The sequence below is a fragment of the Thunnus albacares genome, chromosome 5 (genome assembly GCF_914725855.1).
Source record: "Thunnus albacares chromosome 5, fThuAlb1.1, whole genome shotgun sequence".
In the NCBI taxonomy this organism is placed as follows: Eukaryota; Metazoa; Chordata; class Actinopteri; order Scombriformes; family Scombridae; genus Thunnus; species Thunnus albacares.
In genome coordinates, this window is record NC_058110.1 from 1038248 (window position 1) to 1059846 (window position 21599).

Consider the following 21599-nt stretch of genomic DNA (forward strand, 5'->3'; position numbering starts at 1 on the left):
GCTGAAGATCTGATTGTTTTTTCTCACCATAATGGTGAAACCTGATTATCTGATCACCATCAGCTGTGCTACCGGGGTGCGGCCTGTATAACAAACCGGTATATCTGTGTCCTGCTGTGATCGTTGATCTTGAATAATAAAAGAGAAATACATTTGGAACCAGAGTGTGCGACACTTTTTTCCTGCCTGTGAAAATATGAATAAAACTCTTCAAAACTATTTAAATGAGCACAGTAGTCAAAACAGGAAATAAAATAACTACAGAAGGTGGACCGTAGTCCACCAGCCTGCTGTTACTTTGTATTTTGGTATGAAAACAATCATTTTTGCTCAACAAGTATTCTGTATTACACATGAATGACTGGTACTTTGTGACAACCCAGGCTGCTGGAAAATGTATTGATTGATTGATTGACAATTCAGTGAGCTATGACAGCTGTAGGAGCAGGTTGAGATTCAGAGGTGCAGCTACCCCCCTGTTGCAATATGGCGGCCACGTTGACCCAATGACTAGCAGCGATGTGATATCTACATGTATATTCTGTATCTATGATGTTCACCTGCTGCAGTTTACAGGACTGAAAATGACTCATCTCTGCTCTCGGTTCGTGTTTCTCGATGACGTATCATCTCAGGACAGTTGAAGTGATTTGAGTTGACGAAACAGTTTCATGATTCTACTTTTGTTCAGTTTGTCTCTACTTGCTGGGTAGCTAACGCTAGCTAGCAGCAGATCTGTTAGCCGACCTTCCTGCTCTGTCTGTGTTCACACTGATTATTAAACTGGATAAATATCTGTGTGATAACCTGTATTTTATACGTAATGATGACGGCCTGCAGGTGGTGCAGATGTTTACTTGTTCTTGCTCAACTGTCTGTTTAACTCCTGCATTTTACAATCAAAAATCAATTTTAAATCGTGAATCGACCCCAGGTGTTTTTGGTCATATCATCAGCCCTACACCGAGCTACTGGTTCCCCTACTCGTTAGTGTCTGCTGCAGCTGAGACAGCCTGGCCTGTGCTTTGGTTGTGTATTTTCACATTTCACGTGCTATCTACGGTCTTTCACATGCAACAAAAGAAACCTGTCGACATGTTACTGGAGAGCTTGAAGTAGTTATCAGTTACATGAAGTCTCTCTAGAAAATATTTTCTTCAGCAGTCAGTTCTTTTCAGTCAACGCGTTTCACAGATGTAACTTTTGATTTGTCCTTCGGAAAAAAATCTAAACACACAGCATTTCATTTTGAGGCGGGAGAGAATTCCTTATTGTATGTTTTGTGTTTCACGGGAGATGAAAGCGAAATGCTTTAGGGTAGCATCACTGGCACAGACGGAAGTTTTGCTTCTTTCCATTGACAAACAGAATGAAAATGTGCCAAGAAGAGTGTTTGGAGACAAAAACATCCTGCGGAGACTTTATCACCACATAGTTTCTGCAGACTGGACGATACTTATATTTACTCTGCAGTGTCTGTTTTACTTTGGCTTATTAATATAGAACAACATTTCTCCTCCTCGGCCCAGTGTAGCTCTTTTTTACTCAGATTTTCAGACAGCAAGACAGTTTTCTTCCTGCTGTTTTATTTCTCTCTCCCTCGTTCTCTCAGTCAGACATAATTAACACTTCATAGCTACTTGTAGTGACTCAGTCAGTTGAGCTTTCAGACAGGAATAATCAGTGACAAGTGCAGTCACATCACAAAAACTAAAGGCCCAGTAACACCAGCATTTGAAACAGCAAAATTTCAGAACAGAATCTAGTCATTTCAGTGGATTTGAACAGATGTGTATGTGGGGACAGAGTAAATCACAAAGTAAATTTGCTCAGCTGACCAGCAGAAAATCTTCTTGTCGTCTTGATACTGCTGGACTTTGAGGGAACAGAGAGTCCAAAACACAGGACACTATCACAGTCTGTCAGCTGTGTGTCACCATCCAGCTTCATATAATCCTCCTCTGTCAAAATATAGAGAGCTGGTTTACACACAGCTGTAAGACCAGAGGTGATGGTACACAAATATAGTGTACCTGCTCTGGACATGACAAATTTGAGGGCACTACATGGTTCATACTTTTTAAACTTAACATTCAGACACTCAAAATGGCGTAAAGAAAATAAAGTGCACTTGGTAGCCGATGGGAAGTGACTTCTGACACACCCTCAGTATCTGATCCCAGCTACTGGAGATCCTTCGTGCACCATCTGTAAGTGCAAAGCTCAGATAAGGAATAGTAGTGGGCTATAACCAGCTGCTGTAATCAACTTCTTATTATTAACTGAGCTGATCAGTTGCACATTAAAAACACACGTGTGTATCAGCAGTAGAACTTCTGCTGTCCCCTGTAACAGATCAACAGATCCAGTCTATTTCAGTTCACAAAGAGTAACAGGTTCAGAAAGCGTAGACATGGATAACTCGTCAACAAAGATGAGCGCAAAGAAAATACATCAAAAGTCATCAAAGCTGGTGCACAGCATTTCTTGGTGTTCCTGTCACTGACGTGTTTGCTTCAGACACAAGAAGCAGTAATGATATGTGTGGACGATGTTCATAGGAGCACTTAGATTTCATTACAAACTCTAAACCATCTGGCTGGGCTGCCTTTGTTCCCTCTGCTGAGTTCAATAATACAGTGTTTCCTCATTTTTTTAAAGACTTAACAACACACACATGATTTTAAAATCATTTTCAGGCCAGAATGTGACATACAGTAATGTGTCTAATGTATCATTTCAACTGAGTCCCATCAGACTATTAAAAACTTCAGCTTCATTCTTTTTAATTGTCTCTACAAAGTTAAACAGCTGAACAAATGTCTTTGGACAGAGTGTTGGGAAATCTAAATGATAAGCTCATGGACTACTGGAAAACATTTTTTTTTTCAGTTAATATTGTCGAATATTTAAAATGAAATACCAATTAAAAATGTGCCGTTAGGGGGCCCCCCTGTAGATCAGGGGTTAAGACGCCAACTATGAACAGAAATGTTTGTTGCATATCTCTCCCTCGTTTCGTGTGTCGCTCTAGCACATGAACAAAATGTAAGAATGTATTAATGTAAGAAATCACTGAAAACATTCATAGAGGCTAATACAACTAACATCATCTGGCTTTACAAACTAATCCAGCATGATAGTAAAATTTAGATTTTGACCAGAAGAGTTGCTTCTTAGCAAACCTCCTCTGCATTCTCTCAGTCACCAAACCAACTCAAACAGCATTTGTGTCAATCCAGGGCTTTTCTAATTGGCCATGTTGACCTTCTTCATCAAGCAGCTTATGTCATGTTATGTGGCTATTTGTCTGGCTTGGTTTCCACAATGACTGCATTATTACTTGCATGTTTTGCTATTAAAATATATTTCCCCTGTTATCAAAAGTCAAGGTCTGACTCCATGTATGCTGTTGTTTTGAGTGAAAAAAGGGTTCGTAGATGAAAATACATGCTTACCCTTCCAGGATTTTTACCATGACACTCACTAGTTCACACCCACTGCTTCAAAGTAGCTTGCATTGAATCAAATGCCAAAATAACTCAAGCAATCACTCCCACAACACATCTGTTGGCTGCTCCTTATTTTTTCTCATGTTCAGATCATCATGTCTGCTTACATGACACAATAAGGCTCTCGTGGCAGATGAGGTTTAGTCCTGCAGCAGGCTGGTAGGTGGGAAAGAAGCCCTTTCTTCAAGTCTTTGTTAAGGAAGAAACAGACAATAGGGTTGACACCGGCTTGGGCGAAACTCATCCACACGGTGGTGGAGAGGTACCGGTGTGGTATTGTGCAAGCCTTGACAAACACCCTCCAATAGCAAGCCACTATGTAGGGAGACCAGAGCACCAGGAACAGCAGGGTGATCACGTAGAACATCCTGCCAAGCTGCTTCTCCACTTTGAACTCCTCCATGCCCAACAGGCGCCGGTTCTGGTTGTGCAAGTTCTGCCGGATTCCCAGCAGGGTGGGTGGCATCGGACCCCTGCCGAAGCCCGCAATCCAGTTGGCTGCTGCTTGGCCAGTAGCCCCCGGCCCGTGGAAGGTCCAGTTCTGACTGATGGCCGGCACCATCTGGACTGGCTTCATCTTGCGGTGCTTGTACTCAAAGAGGATTAACTTCATGTAGACAACATGTGTGGCTAGAATGAGCACAGCCAGCATTAGCATGAAGCCTAGCGTGTCGTTAGCCTTGAAGTAGCGATGCTCAAAGATGCACTGGTCCTCCTCGCGAATGAATTTGTAAGTGCCCACATCAAAAACAGGCGGGAAAGCCATCGCCACAGACAGCGTCCACACCATGCACACCACAGCCACGCATGTCCAGAATGTCATGCGCTTTGAGTAAAAGCGGTGGTGTGCAATTGCCATGTAGCGTGTAACACTGATGCAGAACAGCATGAAGGCGGCATGGAAGCAGAAGAGCACCGCCATGAAGGCCACCACCTTGCAGCTCAGCACGCTGTAGGTCCAGGCTGAGCCGTTCTTTATAGACACCAGCACAAAGGGGAAGCAGATGGCTGAGCGAATGGTGTCTGCCAGACACAGGTCCAACAGGAAGTAATAAGGTGCCTTGTGCAGGGCCTGGTCCCGCAGTACCAGCAGAGACACCACCAGGTTGCCTACCAGACTGATGCAGATGATCAGCCCCAGTAGCACCAGTTTGATGTAGGTAGAGAGAGCAGAGGAGGGACTCTCTGCTACCATACCTCCTGTGGTAGCCACCACTGCTGCCATGGGTCCTGCAGGCCCCTCGCTGCTCTCGTTTCCATTCGCCATCCCGATTGCCCCCCCACCCATATAGCACCTTTCCTTCAGACACCAAAGCCACCACTCCTCCACCGCCTCCTCCGTCTGCTAGTCGTTCCTTCGTCCTCGTGGTGGCTTCCCACCTGCAGTTCACAAGGAACAGGAACACCTCAATCCACATTGCCCCATTGTATGTCGGCTCATGTCCTGGTCCTCTCCAAGAGCCTGAAAAAAACTGTGAAGAAGAGAGAGAATTAGGAGTTTGGACAGGTCTGTGGAGTCCACACATAGTAAATAGTACATGTGATGTTACACTGAATTATTAACGATTAAATCCATCTGCTAATCATAAACTGTCAGGAAGGCCATCTCAGCCTCTTGCATTACTCATGTTAGGAATTATGTAAGATCATCTGGTAACCATGGCAACACCTATGGGCATATGTGAGTGGAGGGAGTTTTCCTGACACATTGGACAGTGAAAAGTAGTTTAAACAGTTGTGTTGTTGTGTATTTTAGTTCCTCATTCAAATGCAACTGAAATGGGTGAAATGTAGCAACCAAACAGTAACTGTCCGCCTGTAATATTACAGCACAAAACATTTTCACCCTTTATGTCTGTAGTGAGTCAGTATGAATATGTACAAGAACTAAAAGGCAGCAACGGGTGATTTTCTTCTTTCTTTTAGGGATGCCTCTATTTTACAAATCAGCAATTATCTTTGGATATGATAAACAAGTCAAATAACAGTATCTTAACTCATTACTACACTGATGTGGGCCAAATATATACACAACAATCAATAATTAACATTATACAGAGGAAATATTTTGAAATAAAGGCCAGTAATCACTTGAAACAGGTTACTTGCCCATGTAGTGTAACCCAGCTATTGATCATCATCTGGTAAAGGTCTCAAGGTTTTAAGGCTAATCTGTTTACATGAACCTCTAATACTCCACACAGTCACAAATAAAGAAGTTAAAGCAGGAGGAATAAAACCAGCCAAGAGGAAGACGAAAGAAAACCAAACTAATGCCAATCAAAGTAATGATGGATAAAACATGAATTATAATAGTCATAAAAAGCCGGTGAACCAGTAAAGAAAAAAAAACTGGGTCCATCAACTAAAACTCTTTAAAAACACCAAGTTACTAAGATTATCAATAAACACATTTCAGTCATCTTATACATACAGAGAATCTCAGTTTTTGATTTAGAGTAAATTTGCAAAATGTTCTAAAAACATGTTTCACTTTGTCATTATGGCTAATTGAGAACAGATTGATCTAAACACAATAAAATATGCAAGAAGTGAAGGGATCTGAATCCTCTGTGAAGGTGTAACCAGCAGAGAGAGCAGACCGTGTCTGAAGCACTACAGCCTTCATCACTGTGGTGTTTTATCTCCACAGGAACACGAGACCAAACACTGAGTAAGGACGTCAAAAGAGTTCAGTCTTTTTGTGCGTTTTTGTTGTCTCAACACAATGAATTGTACAAATGGGGATAACAACTAACAGTTACAGTTTTAACAGTGTTGGACTCAGTTGTACACACAGAAAGTGATGGACATGGTGGTTATTTGGTACATCTCTGCTTTCTTTGCTGATCCTTCTATGACGACTCAAAATGTCAGCACTCAACTGCTTTTGCTACTACTGCACAACATTTAGAGTCTCAACAGCATGTTTTTTCATTCCAGTTGTTGACAGCTGCATTAAAGGACATGTTCACAGTTTTTCAAGTCTGTCTTAAAACCAACAGTCAGGAGCCCAAATGAACATTGAAATCTGTTTTTCTTGCTGTAATCATTCCTCCTGTTCATACTGACCATTAGAAGATCCCTTCATAATGACCTTACAATGGAAGTGATGGAGGACAAAATGGGAAAATACTTTTTGGGCCGCAGGGCTGCAATATAGTGTGTGACCACTAGGGGAAAAAAAAAATACACTCATGATTTTGGCCCCCATCTCTTACACTGTAAGTGGTTTATGAAGGGATCTTTTAATACTGACTAATAGTCAGCATTAACAGGCACACCATCTCCTTATTGGCTGTCCTGCATGGCTGTCAGGCTAGGGGGGCGGGCTTACCTTATCACATAGCTGTATTTTGAATGGGGGACGTGCCAGAGTGATCATGAGAGACAATTCAGGACTGGTGTGGGGACCTGGTTTTGGGAAAAGGTTTTTGATTACTGTGACGGAGACAGAGAGGGTCCATCGGGTTTTCCGCTCTCATAATGGAGTTTTGTTTTCAAGTTACTGTCTGTGTGTTACATGGAAACAAATGAACTGTCAATGGAGTACCAAAGCTAAGCTGTGTCAGATCACAGTGAGTGACGGGCACTGCATCAGTGCGGGGGCAGCGAGGCAACAGCGAAGTCCATATACCTAACCTTTAGCCTAGCAGCTGAACACTCATCATGAAAGCATAGGCAGCCAGGCCCTGGAAACCCCAGACATGAGAGTTAATATCTAAGCAATAGCATCAAGTTCCCAGGGTTCTTTGCTGTGACATTATGGCAAGAAAACCCTCTTTAAATGTCCGTGTGTGCACCTGACTGTTATTTTAAAACATGAAAATATGAGCCTATCTTTTAAGACTGATTAAAACCCAATCTTTCAATTACTAATTTAAAATACTGTGATCTGGTTCTCCATTTAAAATAGTTGTCATAATAGGTATTGTTAACACTGAACGGTAAATGCCCCAATCTTTTTAAAGCAACACCGGGAAGCAACACACAAGAAACTGAGGATCATGCACCTCACCTGTTAGATATATTATCTGTGGCCTTATGAAGTTGATATGGTACACATTGCCTGTTTACACATCCAGCAGACACAGAGCAACATTAGCATTCATTTGGAGTCATGTTTGTGTTCACCTGATGAATGTAAGTACCATGTTCACTCTCAGCTCTGCTAAATGCTCCACTATGTTCACCAGCTAGTCTCTCACTATGTGTCTGCTGTTTTCTGCTGGGTGGGTGGAGTACAGAGAACAGTGGGTTTATGACTGAAAACAGCTACTGCTGCTGCTGCTGCTGCTGCTGCTGCTGCTGCTGCTGCTGCTGTTGCTGCTGCTGCTGCTGGAACCAGGTTGATGAGAGTGGAGGTTGTGGGCTGTAAAACAGTGAGCTACAAGGGGCTAAAAAGTTCTGTAGAGCTGTGGGCAACTGCAGAGATGATGATAATTCTCTGTGGCTGCATCAGCACAAGTGACCCTTTTCATCTTACACACAGCCATTTGATCCACCAGTCAAAAGTTTGGACATACCTTCTCATTCAAGGGTTTTTCTTTATTTTTACTATTTTCTATATTGTAGAACAATAATGAAGATATCAAAACTATGAAATAAGTTTCATATTTTATTTTCTGGAATTTTATTATATTATATTTTAGATTCCTCTAAGTCACCACTGGCAGCTTTGCACACTCTTGGCAACATCTGAACCAGCTTCATGAGATAGTCACCTGGAATGGTTTTCAATTAACAGGTGTAACTTGTCAAATGTTAAGTGGTTGAATTTCTGTCCTTGCATTTGAGACCATCAGTTGTGTCGTGCTGAGGTAGTCTTGGTACACATAGTCCTATTCCACTACTGTAGTAATCTATGTTATGGCAAGAACCGCTTAATCATTACTTTAAGATATGAGGGTCAGTCAACCCTGAAAATTTCAAGAACTTTGAAAGTTTCTTCACATGCAGTCACAAAAACCATCAAACACAATGATGAAACTGGCTCTCATGAGGACCGCCCAAAGAAAGGAAGACCAAGAGTTCCCTCTGCTCCGACTTAAAGTTACCAGCCTTGGAAATCACCAGTTAACACCTCAGATTAGAGCCCACATCAATGCTTCCCAGAGTTCAAGTAGCAGACACATCTCAACATCAACTGTTAAGATATGAAGAGACTGTGTGAATCAGGCCTTCAGGGTGGAATTGTTGCAAAGAAACCATTACTGAAGGAGACCAATAAGAAGAAAAGAATTGCTTGGGCCAAGACACACAAGGAATGGACATTAGACCAGTGGAAATCTGTTCTTTGGTCTGATGAAATTTGAGATATTTGGTTCTAATTGTTGTGTGTTTGTGAGACACAGAGAAGGTGAACGGATGGTATCTGCATGTGTGGTTCCCACCATGAAGCATGGAGGAGGTGGTGTGATGGTGTGGGGGGGGGGAGGCAGCACAGCTACCACAACATCCTGCAGCGACACACCATCCCATCTGTTTTGTGCCTAGTGGGGCCGTCATTTGTTTTTCAACAGGACAATGACCCAAATCACTCCTCCAGTATCTGTAAGGGCTATTTGACCGTGAAGCAGAGTGATGCAGCTGCATCAGATGACCTGGGCTCCATAATCACCTGACCTAAACTAAACTGAGATGGTTTGGGATAAGTTGGACCACAGAGTGAAGGAAAAGCAGCCAACAAACATATGTGGGAACTCTTTCAACACTGTTGGAAAAGCATTCAGGTGATGACCTCATGAAGCTGGTTGAGAGAGCGGCTACTTTGAGGAATCAAAAATTTAAAACATATTTTGCTTTGTTTACATTTGTTTTGCTTCCAACATAATTTCATATGTGTTAATTCATAGTTGTGATGTCTTCAGTATTGTTTTAATGAGTAGGTGTGTCAAAACTTTTGACTGGTGCTGTATGTTACATGTTGGTTTGTGCAACTTTAAAAGGTATCCTTTGGAGGTTTTGAACACTAGTAACACTATGGAGTACTGCGGTCACTAGAGGGTCCCTTTGTACTTGGCTCACACAAGCACATAAGACAAACATGCAGATTTATTTCCCCCTTTTCTCGCCTCATCTATGGAATTATTGGACATTCTGGTCAAAGGTGTCCTCGCCTTTGGTCAGGTAGTGAAACACAGACAGAGAGGGAAATGCACCGGTGCATTCGTGCAACTCCGACATCAGGAATATTTCTCTCCAACATGCGATCACTGTGCAACGAACTGGAAGAACTTCAGTTGCTGTTGGGGAAAAACAGACTTTTCTTCATCTTCTGTTTTGTGCTTCAGAGAGTCGTGGCTGAGTGGATCAATACCGGACTCTGCACTGCAGTTGGCACGCTTCCAACTTTTCAGAGCAGACCGCGACACAGAACTCTACGGCAAAACGAAGGGTGAAGGTATCTGTTTTTACACAAATGATGGCTGGTATAACAATGTGACAGTGATTTTACAGAACTGTTCTCCTGATCTGGAAAAATCAATCTCCACATACAGACAGAAATGAAAACTCTCAGCCTGTGGTGAGGATATCTAGGAGGTGTAACAGTTCATTAGTGTTTGGATTGTAGTGATTTCAGGACTGGCCTCAACAGTCTAGATGAGTACACAGAGACTGTAGATACCATCATGCACCAGGCTGAGTTACAACTACGACAAACCCTGGTTTCACAGCTACGCTCAGTCGACTAAGGCTGGGAGAGGAAGAGGTGTTCAGGAGTGGAGGCAGGGACAAGTTTAAAGAGGTGAAATACAGGTTTAGCAAGGAGGTGAAAGAGGCTAAATGACTCTGAGAAACTCCAACAACAATTCTCAACTAAAAACTTCTTCCGTCTGGAGAGGCCTCAGACAAATGACCAACTACAAACTTAAAGCCTCCGACTCCATTAACGTCTCACGCCTGGCCAACAACCTGAATGATTCTACTGTCAATTTAAAGACAAAAGGACGGTCCTGGTGACTTGGCGCGGACAAAACAACTTGGAGCTAAACACTCTAAATACAGAGGAGATGGTTTTGGATTTCAGAGGGAAATCACCTGTGTGACTCCTCAGTGGACACCGTGGAGTCTTTCTGCTCCCTGGGAACCACCATCAGCCAGGACCTTACATGGGAGCAGAACAGCAGCAGCCTCCCCAAGAAGGCTCAGCAGAGATGTGCTTCCTGCGGCAGCTGAAGAAGTTTAACCTGCCAAAGAACAAGGGCAGACTGCAACGAATCATCCGCTGTGCTGAGAAGGTGATGGGCTGCAACCTGCCATCCCTCCAGGAGCAGGGAAGATCACGGCCGACCCCTCCCACTCCAGATATGAACTTTTTAAAATACTCCCCTCTGGCAAGAGGCTGAAGTCTATCAAGACTAGAACCTCACACCACAAGAACAGTTTCTTCCTGCCTGCTGTGAGCCTCATCAACAAGACCCAGGACCCCCACTGACATTTCTACACATTTACAGACTTGCATTCTCCCAGCAGACTTTTGACAGGTTTAAAGGATGATTTACGAGCACACACTGATCATCGTTTGAAAAGCTCAAAATCTCAAACTTTGAAACCATAAATAACTAATTAAAGAACTATTTGTACTCAGGTTCACTCTAAACTCTGACTTATTGATCTCACTGTTCAGAAGCAGAAAAATAACTTTATTTCAGCCTGACGAACATCTGTTAGTCTGGAGGTTTAAACTCATGTCCTCTCACAGTGTCAGTGATTAACACTGGGACCACAAACCGCATGAAAATTGGACTTTCACCTCCATCAGAGAAAACTCTGCCGAGTTCAGACTGATTACATACAGCACAGTGACACTCAGATAACCGAGCCTCCTACCTGCCTGTCAAACAGCAAACCAACCACAGACCTTCTCTAGACAGTCCAGATCTGATCGGACTGATCAACAGATGTGAAGTCCGGTGGCTGCTCGCTGCTGATGCGATTCAGCAGCTAACAAGCAGAGCTAACTGCTAACAGCCACTGCTGTCCCAACAAACTCCACAAATCTGTTGAACAGCTCCGCCATCCACAGTAAACACATGGTTGCGTATTTACTGCTCCGGTGAGTGTTCTGCACGCTAGCCAAACATCCTGGCGTAGACTAGTTACTGGTGTTGACCAACCCAGTGCTCCCCCCAAAAAATATTTTTTAGGGATCTGCATGATTCACGTGGGTCACATTGTCAGCTCGGAAAATCCAGAATTCCAGATTCATCGGAAAAATCACATCCCTGAGAATTACTTGACTGTTGTATAATATTTTTGACTGTTATGACACGAAGGCACATTGTACGTCAAACTATTTGGCAATAAACCTGGTTCTGGTTCTGATACACATTCCTGCCTTCACACTGTTCCCCTGACCTATTGGTGGCAGTAATGAGCTAAGAAATGCAACAGTGTGCTGGCAAAAGGCAGGAAGAAGAGGATATAACCAAGGATACAAGGACTATTTCACCAGTTAAATATGTTTTATAAAAATGATCAGATCACGTAGATAATGTTGGTTAAGGATGCAGTTTATGATATTTAGTGACATGAGTTATTAGTCCTGTTTACAGTTAGTCAAATTAAATATTCAATTGCAAAATCGATCTAATGATCACATCTGAAACCAAACGGTTGTTTGGCAAAATACACAAAGTCCAGGTTTTTCTCTCTCTGGTTGGTTAAGAGCAGCAGTGTAGGAAACATTCAGCTAGCAGCTTCTCACTAATTCATCTTCATTCTGTTTGTAACTTGATGATGGGCCACATTAAAACTTGTCTGTTGTCAGGTATGTGTGTCTGTACTCCAAAGATCATTAGTGAGAGGAACCTCCACTCTGTAACACCCTGGTTCCTGGTCCCTGGTTCCTGGTTCCGGGTTCCTGGTTCCTGCCACGGCTCTGTCACTGTTTCAGAACGTTTTGTGCCCTGAGCTCTCCCTGTGATCACTCAGCACTGCTGCTGTCATGAACCTGGACTTTTCTTCATTTTGTCTGACATTGTGATCAAAAAAATAGATTTTATCTGCAGCAACATTTTGGTAAAGACTGCTGGTTAACAAGGTCCCACAACTCCAACAGAGTGATTTGTCTTCTCTCTAAAAGATCGCCACACATCAATTTGAGGAGTCACATTCTCCAGTTAAAGCTATAATATGTAATTATTCCGCATTAATTAACAATTAGACCTATGTTATATATGTTGTTGAGTTGTGTACTTACATTCAAACTCAGAGAAATCTGTAATTTAATCAAAGTAACGGACCGTTTCATTTGGTCGCCTGTCGATGACGTCATACCTCCTCTAACAAAGAGTAAACACACACCAGATTCATACGGCGGCGCTGTGTTTGTCCGCTACAATGGCGTCTACCAAAGAGTAACTTACACACATACAAGATAATACATCGGCGTTGTGGTTGTTCCACACAAACTGTTATAAATGGACTTTCATCTAGTTTTAAGTCACATTTTCATGATAAATTTAGGTGGTTTTTAACTATATCTTTTAGCCAGAAGAAGGATTTTAGTCATTGGACGTCTGGATCTTAAGTTATCAGAGAAATAAACTGGACAAACGTTAGCAGCAGCTCGGCTAACAGCCCCTCCAGGAAGTCCGGTGGTCACCAAACATCGTCAGAGAAACACTGATTTTTTCGGTGAAACAGCTTCATTCAGTATCTTTTACTGATTTTAATCTGTTTGTTTTTGGAGAGGACGAGACCTCTGCGGATAATTCGGCTCCCAGTAGAAACATCCTGAACGATGAAGGCTGGAGTAATCCTATCCCAGAGAAGCTGGTTATTTAATAATGAAGACAACAACTCCCATGATCCCTTGCTACTTCACACCACCATCACACTCTGTCTCTTGTTATTGTTTTGAATGAGAGACCTCCAGCGGTTGAAATGACATATTTTGCATAATTTATCAATAACAAATAAGCTGCTCACTTTAATAGTTCTGAATCAGGACCTTCAGTATTTGGATTAAGTAGCTTGTGAAAAGGCAACAGCTGCTATTTCAATATGTCAGATACATATTAAATAAACAGTGTATATATTCTGCTGCTATGTAAATGTATCAGATCAGACTCTTATTGGCCCATGTCTAATCTTAAAGGATCAGGATCAGGACATTCCCAGCAATAATCACTGAAATGGGGACAGTCTCTCCTCGCGGCATTCATGGAAACCTGAAGAATGAGAACAGAGAGTCTGCCCACTTTACAACTACACACACCTGAGACATCACTGTGTGAAGTTAGGATGTGAGATGGGATGGGCTTTCAGACGCGGCCCGACAATCTGACAACAGTTCATCCGAGACATACAGACCCCTACACCTTAGCCCCATCTGGGACTGTCTCAATAACTGTGTGGGGGACTTCTCATTGAAAAGCTTAAGGAAGCAGCTGTATGCTGCAGATGGAGGGGTTTGTTTTTCCAGTGTGTGTTAAAGCAGCAGTCAGGTGTCTGTAATCATTCCTCCTGTTCATACTGGATATTAAAAAGATCCTTCAAATGTGTTTTCAATGGTAGTGATGGAGGATAAAATCCACAGTGTGTCCACACAGTCATTTAAAAGTCTGTGTGAAGCTTCTATTCAGCTTCATCAGTCTGAGTTAGTCATATCAAGTGGATATCTGACACATTTACAGTCTTTTTAGCATCAAATTCCCTCTTTGTGTTTCCTCGGACAGTGTTTCCCTGTTGAGCTGCAGGTGGAAGTATAGTAACAAAAAGAGGAACTTTGGTACTAAAAAGACTGTAACGTTGAAAGATATCTACTTGATTTGACTCATTTGGACGCTGAAGCTTAATTTTGTTTGATTTTGTCCTCCATCACTTCCATTGTAAGGTCATTATGAAGGGATCTTCTAATGGTCAGTATGAACAGGAGGAATGATTACAGCAAGAAACACAGCTTTAATGTTCAGACTTGAAAAATTGTGAACTCTCCTAAAACCATACGTCTATTTGCCAAATCAACCACTTAAGCTGGATTCATAGTTGTGCGTTAAGGGGTTACCTCGTAGCTTCAGAGCCTCCACATGTAGTGACATTACCTGCAAAACATCAGCATGTTAGCCTCGTCACTGTGATCGTGTTAGCATGCAAACTAGGCCGAATGTTGTGGTGTTGCCTTTTCAGGTCAGAAATCTCTGAAGAATGTCTGAATTAATCATTTAATGAATCACTGGACTGATGTGTGTCAGCGCCGTCCAGGAAATGGTGTCATATCAGCTGTTTCTGAGGACTGGGGAGAGCCTTTGTGGACATTTAATTTGAAAAAAAAAACCAACCTGAAGAAATCACATGGTGCTTAAAAGGACAAATCATGCAGATGCCAACACTGAATAATGAATAGCAAACACAGCGTGATGAACAACAAAGCTGTTTTGTCAAAATTGTGATCAAATGTATCAATTACACTTTGATCGACTGTTTTTATGAGGTCATTTTTAGGAGTTGCAGCCCTCATAGCTCCACAGGCTGGGAGCTGTGGGGAAGTGTGAGAGGCTGTGTGTCTTGAAGGAGGGGCTTTATGAAGCTGGAAGGTGGTTGGCGGCGGAGGGCAGAGTCACTGTCAGGAACTGGGTAGCAACAGCAGCCCAGTACCTCTGGCTTGATGTCTGTGGGAGGAGGCGACAAAGCTCACTGGATGAGATGTAGAAAGAGTTGGTCTCTGACAGCGGGGCCCGTCAGGCCTCCTCACATGGAGCCTACAGGTCTGATGGGGACTGGAGAGCCACTGTGCATCTGCTGCAGTCCAGCATGAAGGAGCCCGCATGGCTTCAAATCATTCAGCTCATAGCCTGTATTACTTCAGGAGGTGGCGCTATGTTCTCTGGGGGGGGCACATTACAGCAAATGATATTAAATCACTTGGCTGTCCCCGTGCTGAGCCGGGCCCTACAGCTGCTGGAGACTTGTTATTTATCATCAACACAACACAAGCGTCACACTGACCGCTTTATGCTGCTGTGATGCATGCATCAAATATAAAGACTGGCCCTGCATAATGCAACATCTCATCATATCATCCCCCCTATTAGAGACTGAGGCAGACAAAAGGTGGCAGTCCCAGTGAGCTGCCATAGTCTGGGGCCTACAGGAGGCTGCCGGAGAGACACAGCAGCAGGGCTTATCCCACTCAAATAATAAAAAGGCATGCAGGGATGCAGAGGCAGGCAGCATGGCATTTCGCAGTCCAGGGACCTGTAGGCAATACAAAATGGTAGTCATGTTGTGCTGCTTACCTGTTGTGGGCCGCTCGTCCTCCAGACTGTGGCAGGCAGGCCGTCTGTTGCGGTCTGCGAGAATAACGGGCTACAGCGATCCACCTGGCTGCTCCAACACACCGACACCGAAAAGCTCCCAACAATCAGTGAATAAAGACAGACAGCAGCACCTCACGCTGTTTGGACGCTGTGTCAATGCTCCACATCTGTGTGAAAAAGGGCTGAGCGCTGCCTGTTGCGGACTCCCTTTAAAAAACAAAAGGTTTTAAAGGAGCACAAAGCTGCGTTTCCTCTTTTTTCTTGTGCATGTCATGTCTCCGTGTTTTCCACAGACGCTCCTGCCTGTCGCCAGTAGATCCCAGTGACAGCAGACTGGGTTCATCACCGCTCCTGTAGGCTTTTTTCCTGGTGTGTCAACTCTGTATTTCCAGGCTCGCTTAGACTGAAGCGCAGGCGGTGGTATCGGACAGCAGCATCAGTAAAGCCATCTGTGGGAGCTGGCAGACAGCAGCAGCCGCCCTGTGGAGCTCCTGCCGCTCCTCCGCCGCCGCGCCTCCTCTCGCATCGCTCCAGTCAAGCCGAGGAACAGCTCATGTCTGCTGTTCATTTACGTCCTTTAGCACGGAGAAACATTTCAAATGGCTCCTGTCAGCTAGCTAATGTTCAGAGGCCAGGAAGCCCCGAGCAGGCACATCACACCGAGACCAGTCCTCATATTTTTCCCGCAGCCCGGCAGACACAAGAGTCCCAAACCCCTCCGGCCGGCTCTCCGTCACTGTAGTCGGCAGGTTTCAGGAATAATCCCGCTGCTACCGGCCCCGTTTTAATCACGTCTCAATGGGGGCGGCACGAAGCTCCCATCGCCCCCACCACAGAGCTGGGCTCACTGTGGACCTGCTCTTATTTTTTTTATATCTACAAACACATCTGTCTTTACGTCAACATTAAAAATAAATAAATAAATCATATAAGGGAAGAGTCCTGGTAAAAATCCAATTATGTCTGTGCAGAGTTCACCAAGTTCATGTGAATCAGTGTTATTCCTGCTTCAGAAGTGTGAACCAGCAGAGATAATGAGGTTAATTATTCATGAATTTAGAGGTATCTATAGCACATGTTAGTCATTATGCCCCAGTAATCTACTGTCATATAATTTCCTAATACATTTTAACATATTCATGCATAATATATTAAGTTATATTTATATAAAATATGATGCAATAGAATATAACTGGCACTATGGATGACAGTTGTCCATATTGAAATATCTCAACAGCTTCTGGATTGACTGCTGTGAACTTTAGTACAGACATTCATGAAGGATCCTGCTGACTGCTCCTGTGGAGCCGCCATTAGGTTGTCATTTTTAATTTTGAGTGAAATATCTTGACAACTTTTCGATGGATTGCCATGACATTTGGTACAGATGCCCCTGGTGGCCATATGATGACCTCTGACTTTTCCACCATCACTCCCAGCAGGTCAAAGTTTTGAGGATTGCACAGACACTGATAGTTTACAGAAAGATGTTTCCAGATGTATCCTACTGACTTTGATGATCCCACCACCATCTTGAGGTCTGTATGAAAAAACACAGCCCTGTCATTCATTTGAATGGGGGCAGTGCATTGACGCAGTGGGGGTGCCGACACAGAGGGCTGCAGGAATCTGGCAACCTGAATGCTGCGTTTCTATTATTTATTTTCTCAAACGATGCAACCCGAGAAAAAGCAGTTGCCATCGTGATAAGTTTCTAGATAGAGCTGTAAAACCTGTCTGTGAGAATAAACAGCTGCTGTTTTGTCATCTGAAACTTTAAACTCAATAATCTGTTACTCCAACTGGACTTCCTGCATTGTATTGTCTCTCCAGTACCTTAAAAACACAGCCCCACTATAACAGCCCAGTGCACTGTTAAAATGCAGAGCTTCTTCCAGTCTGAATTCCTGCTTAATTTTATTTTGTCCCATATCAACTATTGTAACTCCCTTTTCCCTTCTCTTTGCAAAACATCCCTGGACCACCTACAAGTGGACCACAATTCTGCTGCTGGGCTAAAAATCTAATAAACATTAACACCACCACTGCAATAGTACAACAAAATAGAAGAGTTAAATGTTAGATCTCTGTCATCTAAAGCCGTATCATAAACGATCTAATCTCAGATTATCATATTGATTTATTTTGTCTTATTGGCTGTGTCATGACGAATATGTCAGCCTTAATGAACCCACTCCTCCCAGTCATATTAATAGCCTATCAATCAACCATAGACCTAAACTTAACTAGAACTCATTTGAAAGGCTTCTTCTTCGGCCCTGTTCACATCTGGCATTAACATGAGTCTCGGATGATCCAATCACAAGTGGACAGCTCTAAGTAAAGGTTTGAACGCACCCAAGACGCACTGAGATCTGATCACTCAGACCACATTCAGAGGTGGTCTGGGCCGCATGTGGCCACATTCTTTTAGCAGTGTGAACACAATGTGTCCTGGGCCACACTGAAGGACCACCTACTCAACTGACGTCCTCTATTTTCCTGCAGACTAGGCAGGGAATTGACTGTCTGCCTCCTGTGTTCCTGTGTTGTGTTGTGATAACAGGATAAAGAAATGCATTATTGTGTTTTTCTGTTTTTCATGTGAATTTAAAGAACATAATCCACCTTCTGGTTTTTCCTGTTTTCCCCATTCCCCTTACCAGCTGGAGCAGATATTAAACCAAAAACAGAAAGTAACTTGGTTTTTTTTTTGCTTGTCTGTCTAAAAACATTTCAGAAGCTAAAAGTCACTGAATAGTTTCCTCTGTCCTGTCTAGTTGATAACTACAGTTTTTAGTTTTGCTGCTCGACATAATGAGCTCAGGAGCTCAGTCCAGGTTCAGCTCAGAACCTGGACTGTGTGTGTAACAGCTGATCTATTGGATGTGTAGAAGAAGACAGAACATTAATTAACATTAGATCCTGACTGATCCTGTCGGCGTGTCGGAGATTTAAATAATCACTGAAGTTCTGCTGCTGTGTCTCTTGGGTAAATGTGCACAGTGTCTCTGAATGGGGAGACGCAGCTACATACAACTCTTTATTTGTTTTATATATATATATGTTCTGATGTGGCGCCAGAGCAAATCAATAGGACGCACATTTGATTTTTGTGAGGCACACAATGCATTGTATGTTTGTTTATCAAACAGCTTGAACACAGCTTTGGATGGAGGGTACACGGACCCCCATGTTAAAATGCCAAACTTTACAGCAGAAATAAACATGTTTACAGCCTGGTACAAAAAATGGTTTAGGTCTCTATAGCTAATTTCCCCGTTCATGACTGTACGGGGGGTGAATTTTTTAATAATTCACCCGTTTACATGTTATTAAGCTGTAAAGTTATGCATTATTAAGGACGTGGCCGCTATGAGTGACAGGTTGCTAGCTGCCGGGTGGCTTGTTTCAGCAACCAGGTTTCATTCAGCCCACCTCAGCTCCACCTCTTTGCCCATTTTGGATTAACTGGGAGTGAGGCAGAGTCAGGCACTGCCAAGATGGTGACGGCTGGAGCTGCCCACTTAAAACAGGCACCAAGTGCTGCTCATGGAGGAATGTTGGGTTAAAGAGTATGTTCTAGACCTGCTCTATGTGAAAAGTGCCCTGAGATAAGTTTTGTTATGATTTGGTGCTATATAAATAAAACTGAATTGAATTCAATTGAATTGTGTTTGATTGACAGCAGCTGGAGGAGCGTGTCAGTGTCTGTGTTTAACTGACAGCAGTTGGGATGGTGTGTGGGTGTCTGTGTTTGATTGACAGCAGCTGGGGTGGTGTGTGGGTCTCTGTGTTTGATTGACAGCAGCTGGGGTGGTGTGTGGGTGTCTGTGTTTGATTGACAGCAGCTGGGATGGTGTGTGGGTGTCTGTGTTTGATTGACAGCAGCTGGGGTGGTGTGTGGGTCTCTGTGTTTGATTGACAGCAGCTGGGATGGTGTGTGGGTCTCTGTGTTTGATTGACAGCAGCTGGGGTGGTGTGTGGGTGTCTGTGTTTGATTTATAGCAGCTGGGATGGTGTGTGGGTCTCTGTGTTTGATTGACAGCAGCTGGGGTGGTGTGTGGGTCTCTGTGTTTGATTGACAGCAGCTGGGGTGGTGTGTTGGTGTCTGTGTTTAACTGACAGCAGTTGGGGTGACATGTCGGTGTCTGTGTTTGATTTATATCAGTTGGGGTGGTGTGTGGGTGTCTGTGTTTAATTGACAGCAGTTGGGGTGACATGTCGGTGTCTGTGTTTGATTGACAGCAGCTGGGGTGGTGTGTTGGTGTCTGTGTTTGATTGACAGCAGCTGGGGTGGTGTGTGGGTGTCTGTGTTTGATTGACAGCAGTTGGGATGGCGTGTTGGTGTCTGTGTTTGATTGACAGCAGCTGGGATGGTGTGTGGGTGTCTGTGTTTGATTGACAGCGGTTGGGATGGCGTGTTGGTGTCTGTGTTTGATTGACAGCAGCTGGGGTGGTGTGTGGGTGTCTGTGTTTGATTGACAGCAGCTGGGGTGGTGTGTGGGTGTCTGTGTTTGATTGACAGCAGCTGGGGTGGCGTGTGGGTGTCTGTGTTTAATTAACAGCAGTTGGGGTGGCGTGTGCGTGTCTGTGTTTGATTGACAGCAGCTGGGGTGGTGTGTGGGTGTCTGTGTTTGATTGACAGCAGCTGGGATGGTGTGTGGGTGTCTGTATTTAATTGACAGCAGTTGGGGTGATGTGTTGGTCTTTGTGTTTGATTGACAGCAGCTGGGATGGCGTGTTGGTGTCTGTGTTTGATTGACAGCAGCTGGGATGGTGTGTGGGTGTCTGTGTTTAATTGATAGCAGTTGGGGTGATGTGTTGGTCTTTGTGTTTGATTGACAGCAGCTGGGATGGCGTGTTGGTGTCTGTGTTTGATTGACAGCAGCTGGGGTGGTGTGTGGGTGTCTGTGTTTAATTGATAGCAGTTGGGGTGATGTGTTGGTCTTTGTGTTTGATTGACAGCAGCTGGGATGGCGTGTTGGTGTCTGTGTTTGATTGACAGCAGCTGGGGTGGTGTGTGGGTGTCTGTGTTTGATTGACAGCAGTTGGGATGGCGTGTTGGTGTCTGTGTTTGATTGACAGCAGCTGGGATGGTGTATGGGTGTCTGTGTTTAATTGACAGCAGTTGGGGTGATGTGTTGGTCTTTGTGTTTGATTGACAGCAGCTGGGATGGCGTGTTGGTGTCTGTGTTTGATTGACAGCAGTTGGGGTGATGTGTTGGTCTTTGTGTTTGATTGACAGCAGCTGGGATGGTGTGTGGGTCTCTGTGTTTGATTGACAGCAGCTGGGGTGGTGTGTGGGTGTCTGTGTTTGATTTATAGCAGCTGGGATGGTGTGTGGGTCTCTGTGTTTGATTGACAGCAGCTGGGGTGGTGTGTGGGTGTCTGTGTTTAACTGACAGCAGTTGGGGTGACATGTCGGTGTCTGTGTTTGATTTATATCAGTTGGGGTGGTGTGTGGGTGTCTGTGTTTAATTGACAGCAGTTGGGGTGACATGTCGGTGTCTGTGTTTGATTTATAGCAGCTGGGATGGTGTGTGGGTGTCTGTGTTTGATTGACAGCAGCTGGGGTGGTGTGTGGGTGTCTGTGTTTGATTGACAGCAGTTAGGATGGCGTGTGGGTGTCTGTGTTTAATTAACAGCAGTTGGGGTGGCGTGTTGGTGTCTGTGTTTGATTGACAGCAGCTGGGGTGGTGTGTGGGTGTCTGTGTTTGATTGACAGCAGCTGGGGTGGTGTGTGGGTGTCTGTGTTTGTTTAACAGCAGCTGGGGTGGCGTGTGGGTGTCTGTGTTTAATTAACAGCAGTTGGGGTGGC

The 21599-nt window shown here is 43.9% G+C and overlaps 1 protein-coding gene across 1 annotated transcript; it reads right to left on the reverse strand.

Moving 5' to 3' along the window:
* Positions 1–207: 207 nt before the first annotated feature.
* gpr173 (G protein-coupled receptor 173) lies at positions 208–16595 on the reverse strand. Its single transcript, XM_044352948.1, has 2 exons — positions 15758–16595; positions 208–4984 (listed from the first exon to the last, which is right to left on the reverse strand). The coding sequence occupies exon 2, from the start codon at positions 4798–4800 to the stop codon at positions 3616–3618; it is 1185 nt and encodes a 394-aa protein (XP_044208883.1). The 5' UTR covers positions 4801–4984; positions 15758–16595; the 3' UTR covers positions 208–3615.
* Positions 16596–21599: the final 5004 nt, after the last annotated feature.

Bases quoted from the DNA above. Each gene is read 5' to 3' on its own strand.
- gpr173 (XM_044352948.1), bottom strand. From the start codon at position 4,800: ATGGGTGGGGGGGCAATCGGGATGGCGAATGGAAACGAGAGCAGCGAG.